Source organism: Impatiens glandulifera, chromosome 1 (assembly GCF_907164915.1).
Source record: "Impatiens glandulifera chromosome 1, dImpGla2.1, whole genome shotgun sequence".
NCBI classification, from domain to species: Eukaryota; Viridiplantae; Streptophyta; class Magnoliopsida; order Ericales; family Balsaminaceae; genus Impatiens; species Impatiens glandulifera.
In genome coordinates this window covers 103,117,854-103,128,595 of record NC_061862.1, presented here as the reverse complement: position 1 = coordinate 103,128,595, position 10,742 = coordinate 103,117,854, and the positions used below count along the sequence as shown (strand labels likewise).

General features: G+C 31.2%; 1 protein-coding gene across 1 annotated transcript; it reads left to right on the top strand.

The window, feature by feature from the left end:
• The first annotated feature begins 1,129 nt into the window (after nt 1-1,129).
• LOC124919456 (phragmoplastin DRP1A-like) lies at nt 1,130-8,809 on the top strand. The gene is made up of 16 exons (XM_047459696.1): nt 1,130-1,374; nt 2,058-2,121; nt 2,217-2,321; nt 2,649-2,750; nt 3,700-3,750; nt 3,848-3,909; nt 4,042-4,132; nt 4,232-4,296; nt 5,698-5,892; nt 6,447-6,566; nt 6,698-6,768; nt 7,045-7,270; nt 7,865-7,915; nt 8,014-8,242; nt 8,314-8,453; nt 8,552-8,809. Exons 1-16 carry the CDS (start codon nt 1,246-1,248, stop codon nt 8,678-8,680), a joined length of 1,830 nt encoding a protein of 609 aa, XP_047315652.1. The 5' UTR covers nt 1,130-1,245; the 3' UTR covers nt 8,681-8,809.
• Nucleotides 8,810-10,742: the final 1,933 nt, after the last annotated feature.

Sequence of the window (10,742 nt, the reverse complement as noted above, 5' to 3'; positions counted from 1 at the left end):
GAGGGAACTGAAACGTGTTTTAAAATTATTTATATTTAATTTTTTTATTTCTCTTTCCTATCTGCGTGACAAGCCATGTAGGATTCGTGACATTAGTTTCGCTGATCTTTCGTTGAGTTTATCATTTCTCTTTATTTTAATATAATTTCAATGATTAAAATCAATATAGTTAACCAAATTGAAGATATTGTTGAAAAATATCAATGTTAATACAAATATTTTTTAACCCACTAAAGTAGTTAAATGTTAATGTCAAAAAATTATAAATTTATTTTTGATAATTAAAATTTTGAGATTCAATCTATACTAAAAATATTTTAATTTAAATAAGGCTATGCAAGTAAGATTATGAGCTTGATACTTAAGAATAAGTTCAATTATTTTTTTTTTTTTTTTTTGCAAAAAATAGTCCAATTATGTCCGAGCATATTTAATTTAAAAAACATTCAAACAAATATTCTTAATGTCAAAAATATTTTATTGGGAATATTTTTCTATTAGATTTTAAAATAAAAAAATATATTAAATTAATATGTATGATAAAATAAAAACGAGTTCAATATCAAATTTGAGAAAAAAAAACTTTAAATTTATTCATCTTTAAAAATATATAAAACATTTTCTCAAATTTCATAATATCTTAAACAAATCTTATAGTTTTTTTTTAAAAAAAATGAGATAACGAATTAAATATTTAACCCGTAAACATAATTAACCATTTTAAATTTGTCGCCTAACCTACTCGAACTCAGAAACTTATTGTTAATATCTACCTCTTAAAATCGCTGAAGATTGAATGAGATAATATTTATAATCAAATATTACTTTTCATAAATGTTAATATAAATGTTAAAATAATATTTAATTTTATTTAAAGTTAAATGTTAAAATAATATTTAATTTTATTTAAAGTTAAATGTTAAAATAATATTTAATTTTATTTAAAGTTAATTATTATATAAGTGAAAGTACAACTAAAATAGAAGAAAAATGCCTATTTGTTTCAAATAAGGCAATACTACTTGTTTTTCTAAAGTATTTATTTATCTATCTTACTAATACTTAATAGTTAATGCTTCAAATTTGAAAAGGCGCATTTTATCATCAATTTATTTGTCCACTCATCGTTATCACTCTCATTTTCAAACCATCATACTCTCTCTCTCCCTCTCCACAATTTTGAACAAGAGAGAAATCAACTGATTCCTTCTCCTGTAATCTTCGCGGAGCTAGATCTTTGCAGACATGGATAGTCTGATTACTTTGGTGAACAAGCTACAAAGAGCTTGTACAGCACTAGGCGATTATGGCGAGGAAAGCGCTCTGCCTACTCTCTGGGACGCGCTTCCTTCTATCGCGGTTGTCGGTGGTCAGGTAATCAGATTTTTTCATTTTCGTTATCTCTCTACTTATCCACACTTATTGAGATTGATTTAGATTAATTTCTCTGAATTTTCGCTGATCGGAATATATTTGAAGTATCCAGTTGCTAAGTAGATTAGGTACTTCCGATCTGATATCCATAACTTACTGCTTGGATCGAAATTCTTATATATTGAGATTTGAGAGCATCGATGGCTTTCTTCGTTTCATAATATACGATGCTTTATGTCATACTTGAATATGGACGATGATAACCGTTATTTTCCAGACCTAGTAATTTGAGCATTAATCGTTTTAACATTATATCAACTGTTTGAAAATGAATTATACGTTGTGGTACTGATTTGGAGTTTAATCGTATAATTTCTGTCAACTATTTATTTCTACTGCATCAGCTATCTATCTTGTTGCTCATTTGCATCACAATTTAGTTTAGCTCGGTTATGTGTTTTTCCAGTTAATTGAGGTTGGTTATATGATTCTTGAGTTGTGATGATTATGATTTGATCAATACAAGCTCTTTGCCTCGAAGAATCTATATATTTTTTCGACTCGATTTTAGTCAATAATCTTCTCGATCACTCTTTGAGATAGTGTGGGAGCTGGACTTATTTTTGTCCCAGATCAGTCTGATACTTTAGTTGTTTATTATATATGTCTTCAATGGTTGGCAGAGCTCAGGAAAGTCATCTGTGTTAGAGAGCATTGTCGGCAAGGACTTTTTGCCTCGTGGATCTGGTAATATTGTGTTCTAAGTATTCTTGCAATTTTATGTTAATTACCTTTTACTCCTACAGTACATATAGAATTTAACTATGTCATATCCTGTGAAGGGATTGTTACACGACGCCCTCTTGTTCTACAGCTTCATAGGATTGAAGAAGGAAGAGAATATGCAGAATTCATGCATCTTCCAAGAAAGAAATTTGCTGATTTTGGTATGTTTTTTGTTGGAGTATATTAATCAAGCCATATGTAGATTTCTATCCAGTTACCAAATTTTATAACCGAAGTGAACAAGAAGTGGAAAATGGAAAATATGACTGTATGTTGCTAATCAAAGTCATTTTTGGGTTATTATTATGTAGCCTCTTACTCATGATTATGGAGAAGTGCTTTTATAGTATGTTTATTGACCATTATCACATAATCACATTTTTTTTTAAATTTTACATGATCACGTTATTACATGCACACATTTTCATTTTTGTAATTGTTTTATCATCTTATATCATATTAGTAATTATCAATTGTAAATTGTGCAGCTGCTGTGAGGAAGGAAATAGCTGATGAGACCGATAGAGAGACTGGTCGCTCAAAGCAAATTTCAACTGTTCCGATTTATCTTAGTATCTATTCTCCCAATGGTAAGACTTATTTCATCAACCCACTAGGTTTGTAACCGTTTTTATACCATGTGGTGGGATAAAATCGAGTGAGGGGTCCTGGACTCCTGGTTATCTCATGATGATTGATCTTAATTTACAACCTCTCATTCGTGAATGTGCTTGGTCTAAAGAGCAAGAGATCACGTTAATACATATTAGTTATTCTGATTATTCAGCTTCTTATGTAGCTAAAGCTTGTCCAGCATAGTAATAATGGCATTCCTTTTGTGGTCCATATGTTTTGATACTCTTCAAAATCTTCCCATTTTCATCCTTTTCTTTTTCCCAACAAACACAATAAAAATTTATTACGTTTGGTGGTAAGAGTTGGCTTAAGAGACCAAAAGGTCACAGGTTCGATTCCATCTGGAAGCACTTTGAATTTAAGCGGGGGACCATGACTGTGAGGTGTCATGCTAGTTCTCCTCTAATTCCCCCCAAAAAATAATTTATTACGTTTATCTAATAAGATTATTGGGATTTTAGGGAACATAGTTGGCAAGGAGATTGCTACCCACTACATCTGATTTGAAGTAAGATTCTTACAAATGTCAACGTTTAAAATAAGATATATTAGCAGTCACAACTCCAATAGTTATTTCCAAATAGGCTTAGATCTTGTTTGATATATAGGGTTTGAAATGAACTTTTTTTTAAAGAACCTTGTTTGATGAAAAAAGTGAATTTTTATTGGGATTATTTGGATTAAATGACTAAAATATCTTTTGTATTTAATATTTAAAATGTTATAAAAAATAAAGTAAGGGTAATTTTGTATTTTGGTTGATTATATGGATGATTTGATTGATGATGAGATAAGGGTTATTTGGATTTAATTAAATCCAAATAAACCCTTCATGAAACAAGGCCTTAATATCTATGTTTGGGATTACATTGCCTCATGATCATATTTATTTGGCTTTGACAGTTGTAAACTTGACACTTATTGATCTTCCTGGACTTACAAAAGTAGCTGTTGGTAAGTTCAGATTTTTACATGATATTTTCCCTACTTTTTGCATTTATTCTCCAGTAAAATTGCACTGTTTTATTTCATTTTATTTTGCTGCTTTTAGATGGTCAGCCAGATAGTATTGTGTTAGACATCGAGAATATGGTCAGATCTTATATTGAGAAGGTAACAGTTCGCATTTTCCTATTTATTTTTAGTGTTTGGTTTAATTATATTGGCATACTATTCCAATGTTTTTATAAGCATAAAATCTACAAGACATGCATATTCTAATGTTCTCTGCCATTTACAATCTAGCCCAATTCCATAATATTGGCCATTTCTCCTGCCAATCAAGATCTTGCAACGTCAGATGCAATTAAAATCTCCCGTGAAGTTGACCCCACAGGTAATATGTTACCGGATTCATTTCTGTTAGCTCATGGGGGAAACCATTGGAAGTTGTATACTAATTTTTGGTATTGTTTATTTGGTGGTTCTATTTCAGGAGAGAGAACATTTGGAGTTTTAACCAAGATTGATCTTATGGACAAGGGTACTGATGCTGTTGAGGTATGTACCTTTCAGTGGGAATATTTAAAGGCATATTGATGAATATAATGTTTATGATGCATGACTTCTAATATGCTACATCTTCACATGGTAAATAGAGAGAAAACTAGGAATTACCTATAACAAGCTTAATATGAAATACACACTAATGTGGTTTATATAGCTGGTAAACAAAAGAAATAAGCAAAATGACTGATAGAAATAACAATAATAAATGCTAACAACATTTTCCTTTTACCATTTCTTGTTCTAGTTGTGGATATCTTTTATGTCTTAGGAGCACATTATTTTTGACTAGGGAAAGAAGGCTAGCACAATACCCCACAACCATTACATCCACTTAAATCAGACGTTCCTAGTGGGAATTGAACTTGAGACCTTAGCCGTCTTAGGACGGATTTGAAGACATATCCTTCTTAGTAGGGATTTGAAGACATGCCATTGTTGTATCTTTTCTTAGGCCTTGTTTGATGAAGAGATCCAGGTAACCCTTTCCCATCATCAATCCAAACATACCAAATTATCCTTACTTTGTTTTAGTAACATTTTAAAATATTAAATACAAATGACATTTTTGTCATTTTACCCAAATAATCCATATTTTCATCAAACAAGATTTTATTTATTTTTCTAAAAAAAAATTGATTTATTTAGAAAAAACCTACATCAAACAAGCTCTAATTGGATCAAAGTTTTGAAAAAATTACTTGAACAATTTGATTGAAGTTAAAAGCATAAAGAATGAGTCAATACTGTCTTTTATTATTATTATTATTATTATTATTAAATGCGCTAGTATTAGCCAGTTCATTCAAGATGTGAAACAAAAGTAATGATTTCCTTTTCAGTAGCAAGTTATATTAACTACTTAATTCACCGAACAAGTAAATTAGTGGAACAGAGTTCGTGCAAGACAACCACAATTTCTTGCTTACTTTTCTTGGTTTACCTTAATGCTGCTATTTTTGCGATTCAGTTCAGTAATGCGATTTCCAATTATGAGTAGTTGATAAGAGTTAGAGAAACATATCAAGCCTATTTGGAAAACCGAAATTTTATTACAATACTTGTCACAATCACATTCTTATTAGAAAATTACCAAAAGTTAAAATTGAAAGGGATTTATTTGTTTGGTATAAGATATTTTTCTAGAACACGATCCAGATTATAACGTGATTTTTGTTGATTCATTTGATATACAAAGTATTTTCTACGTCATGATATAAATTATATTATAATGTTTATGCTTTATTTGGTATATAAATTATTTTATGGATCATGATCCAAATTGTCTTTTATATCATTGTGATTTCTGACAAAAATAACAAAGGTAGATTTAATGCTCTTTCCTAGCATATTTTAGAAGAGCCTGTGCAAATCCTTAATTGTTATTTTTTTCAGATATTGGAAGGCAAAGCTTATAAGCTAAAGTTTCCATGGGTTGGTGTTGTGAACCGCTCCCAAGCTGACATCAACAAGAACACTGACATGATAGCTGCCAGGCGTAGGGAGTGCGAGTATTTTGCAAACACACCTGAATACAAGCACCTTGGTCACAGGATGGGTTCTGAGCATCTAGGGAAGATACTTTCCAAAGTAAGCATGTTTTATCTCGCTACACTTAGGCCTTGTTTGATCTCGGGTTATTTGAATAGTCAACCTATTATTTGCAAATTATCTTGTTTGATTCTTCCTTCTGAAAACTTGTGTTTTTTAGATTAAATGACCATTTACCCTTATATATATAATGTACAAATAGAGTTTAAAAATGATGGAGGGTATTTTGGTATTTTGATTGACGAAGTGATTGTTGATCGAATAATGAATTATTTGGTTCCAAATAATCCATAAGGACAAGGCCTTAAAATGTATGGCCTTGTTTAATCCAAATAATCCCATATCTCATCATCAACTAAAATACCCTTATTTTAATTTTATAGTTTAAAAAAAATTTAATATAAAGGATATTTTAGTAATTTAACTCAAATAATCTACGTTAAAAAAAATCAGATTAGAAAAATGAAACTTCATCAAGCTGTATGTATAATTTTGATTGGAATTGATTGAGAACACATGTTATTGCATCTAACAAAATACGGTCTTTGTTAACTATATCGAATGAGCTTTAATATTTTTCTCTTCTTATTTAGCATCTGGAGCAAGTCATCAAGTCTAGAATCCCAGGTCTTCAGTCTCTAATTAACAAGACTATTATTGATCTAGAAACAGAACTGAGTCGCCTTGGGAAGCCTGTTGCTAATGATGCTGGAGTAAGTATTTTTTTTTTCTTCTACTTTTTCTTTAACCAGAGTTTAGTCCCTGGAGATTTTTTTTTGCTTCTACTTATTAGATGTTCATGAAGTGAAATATTATTAAAATTATTCTCCATCTCCTTTCCCAGGGAAAGCTATACATGACTATGGAAATATGCCGTAATTTTGATGGAATATTTAAAGAACACCTCGATGGCATGTAAGTAAATATGTGTAGTTCATCACAAATTGTGGCATAACACTAGGCTGTTTTGATTTGCAATTTTTCTTTTCAACTAGTTCATCATCCGGAATTTTTTGTTATTGTCCCCCAAACTTACAGAGATGTAGAAAATAAAAGCAAAAATCATACTATAACTTGGATCATGATGAGAAAACAATCTTGTACCAAACAGAAAAAGAAATTGGAATTGTGCAAAATACAGTTTTCAAATAGGTTTGCTGAAATGTCATTATGATTTATTTATGTGTGCAGACGGTCAGGTGGTGACAAAATATATAACATATTTGACAACCAACTTCCTGGTGCATTGAAAAGGTTGCAATTTGATAAACAACTTTCAATGGAGAATATCCGTAAGCTAATTACAGAAGCTGATGGATATCAGCCTCATTTAATAGCTCCTGAGCAAGGATATCGCCGACTTATTGAATCTTCACTGGTATCAGTTAAGGGGCCAGCCGAGGCTGCTGTTGATGCTGTATGTTTTCCATCTTATATTATGATAATGTCCACAATATGTTATGCTCATCATGATTTCATTAAGTCTTGTTTTTAAATAGTAGTATTGTAATTTATACCATTTGGAAACACTTTTTCATTATGTTTTTGTATCTGGATCCAGATCCACATGCAAAAACAGAAATAAAATTCTCAAATATGTGGATCCAGACCAGATACCATACAAAAAAAATTATCGTTAATTTTTTTTTCTTCTTTTGATGCTTTTAGATTATTCTGGCATAACATCATTCATGTATGCCCATTTGGAATCACTTTCTGGAGCTGGATCTTGTCTGGATTTGGATTAAAAACGTCAATAAAATTTATGAATATATGTTTAATTAAGTTATGTTCCGAAACACGACCTCCTCTAAATCAACATCGAGATGATTTACTTTTGACAAAAAAAATGGTATTTTCAAGGGAATTTACCGTATGCTTGCTCACCCATACTCAGACCTAGATCCGGCTTCAAAAAGTGTTTCCAAATGTGATAGGTCTCCGAGATCAAATTTTTCGACAATACTTGTTAGACTGGTAGATTTGTAGTTGATATAAGTGAAAATTACAGGTTCATGCTGTACTAAAGGAGTTGGTTCACAAGTCAATCAATGAGACTATGGTGAGTATATATATATCAACCAACATATGTGAATTAATTATTTTGAATTGATTTTGAATCTTGTTGTAATTGAATAAAATGATTGTGAATAAATGCAGGAACTAAAGCAGTATCCAACTCTAAGAGTAGAGGTTGCAAATGCTGCATGCGAGTCTCTAGACAGGATGAAGGAAGAAAGCAGGAGAGCAATTTTGCAGTTGGTAGAAATGGAGTATAATTACATTTCGGTTGATTTCTTTAGAAAACTTCCACAGGATGTTGAGAAGGGCGGAAACCCTACCCATTCGATCTTTGATCGATACAATGATTCATACCTCAGACGAATTGGTAAATTATTTGTTTATTTGTTTTATTTTTGATATTTTATTAATTGACGTGGTGGTGGATCTCTCAAACAGGAACAACTGTTTTATCGTACGTGAACATGGTATGTGCGGGTTTGAGAAACTCAATTCCGAAGTCTATTGTTTATTGTCAAGTAAGAGAGGCCAAGAGAAGTTTATTGGATCATTTTTTCACTGAATTGGGCACAAAGGAGGTAAGCCTTTCTTGATCCTATGATCCAGTTTGTTTGTTTGTTTGTTTTTGAAATAGATGCTCATTCAAATATATATGGTATTAATTGTTTTGGAACAGGTAAAACAGTTGAGTCGATTATTGGACGAAGACCCAGCAATGATGCAAAGACGAATCTCCCTTGGAAAGAGGCTTGAATTATACAGATCTGCTCAAGCAGAAGTTGATGCGGTTGCATGGTCAAAGTAAGGAAGTTATGTTTGTTGGAGTTTTATTACATACTAGGAGACCCCTACTCTCATTCATTTGTTGATTGCAAAATATGTATGAAAATCAAAATGTAAGCTTATGTTGTATATCTATTTGTTTTCCTTTTCATTGCTTATAAGAGAGGATTACTTTCCTTTCTTTACATGGGTCAAAATTAGTTAAGGAGACTTGGAATCCTATCATCAAAATTTTTTGAAGACTAGGCTCGCTCCTTGGAAGAGAAAACATCTCTTTAAAGGCGGTATAATGGAGGTCGTAAGTGATCCTCATAAAGAACTCTCTTTGCTACCTCGGTGGTCAACATAATGAATTCAATTATTAGAAAAAAAAATTAGGCAGCTTCAACTCTTCTAGAGTCGCTCACTTAGTTTGGTGAGATGAGAAACAACAAAGATTTATCTTGTTAATGGCGGACTTGGAAATAAGGCCTCCCTTCGCTCCCCTATAAATGGTGGTGGATGTTTCTCAACGACATCGCAAGTCTTTAAAAGAAAACAATCATCGTCGTGTACGAATTTCGAAAAAATGAATTGACGTCTTTTTCGCGGAGAAAGTTTAGGCCTAGAAGCCTCTAGGGCCGTATCACTAAAAATATGAGAAGTTTCATCCTTCTCATTTTTTACAGAACGATTTCTAATGATACGTGGCTCCCAAGCAGAAAACTATTAAACTCCTTTTAAGCAGAAAATTATTAAACTCCTTTTGATACTTTTGTGAGATATCGAGTAAGAAGGAGACTAAAGTGACAAATTACTTTCTTCTCACATTATTTAAATAATCCACTTAATAGACGACTTTCTATCAAAAGGATAGGGGGACAGATTCGCCTCGTGAATGCTCTTATCCATATTTTGATTCACCAAGATACCGACGATAAGTTTTCTCTATACTCTTCCAATTTCAAGACTAACCACCCCGATTTCCTTGAAAAAATGTGTGGAAAACAATATTCCAAGCAAGAGTCTTGTTCTTTAGTTGGGAAATTATTTATGAAAATGTCTAGACATCTGACCTACTAAAAAAGAAGGAATTTCATTATTGATAGGTGTAACATTTGTTTGAATAGTGAATAATTCACTGATCATATTCTTTTTCATTGCGACCTTGCCAAGAGCATGTGAACTCTTCTTCCGAACCTTCTTCATTTCTAATTGGACCACAAATATTGTCGACTTTGGGTCAAATGAATTGTTTGGGGTTCTAATAACAACATCACGTAACGATTGAAAATTAATCTCCCTCATCATGTGGTGAGCGATCTGAAAAGAAAGAAATATTAGATTATTTGAAAAGAAAAATTATTGGTACGATCGTCTCAAAAAATTAATTTACACGTGTTCGCTTCAATCTAAAAAAAAAGTTTATATTAAATGAATTTTTTTCAATTTTATTGGTATTTAAAATTATTCTGATGTTTTTGTATTTGTTGCTTTGTTTTTCTTACTCCTAAATGCATTCAGTACATATAGAAATTGTTTATTTATTCATATTATCGTGGGGAATTTATTATTTTTAGTGTGATGATCGAAAAAATATAAGACAATGAAAACTATACTTTATAGTCAACCTCATAACTAAACCTCCCATCAAGAATATAATGGTAGGTTGACATAGGTCTCTTTTAAATTTTTTCGATTCAAAAATAAACTTCACGACTAAAGAGTAAGTGTGAGAAAAGTTAAAAGCGCTATTATTCACAACGCCCATCACATATATGATCTTTACTACTACAATTTTGGCATTTTAAAATTGTATATTTATTTTGTACATTTTAGTTTTCCTTTTATCTTGTTTAGCCCTATTGTTAAGGGTGATTGTTCACATTTGTGTTGATCTTTTGTTTTTTTGTTTATAGTAAGAAGAAACCTACAAACATATACAAGTGTAACGAAAATACAAGAATGAAAATTATACATATATATACATGTAGAAAGTCATGTAAAAGAGGAAAAGGGAGATGTTAGGCAAAACATGAGATGTATCCTATACATTTCAAAAAAATGATAATTCATTCAAAGTGTTTACAAGATTCATGGAAATT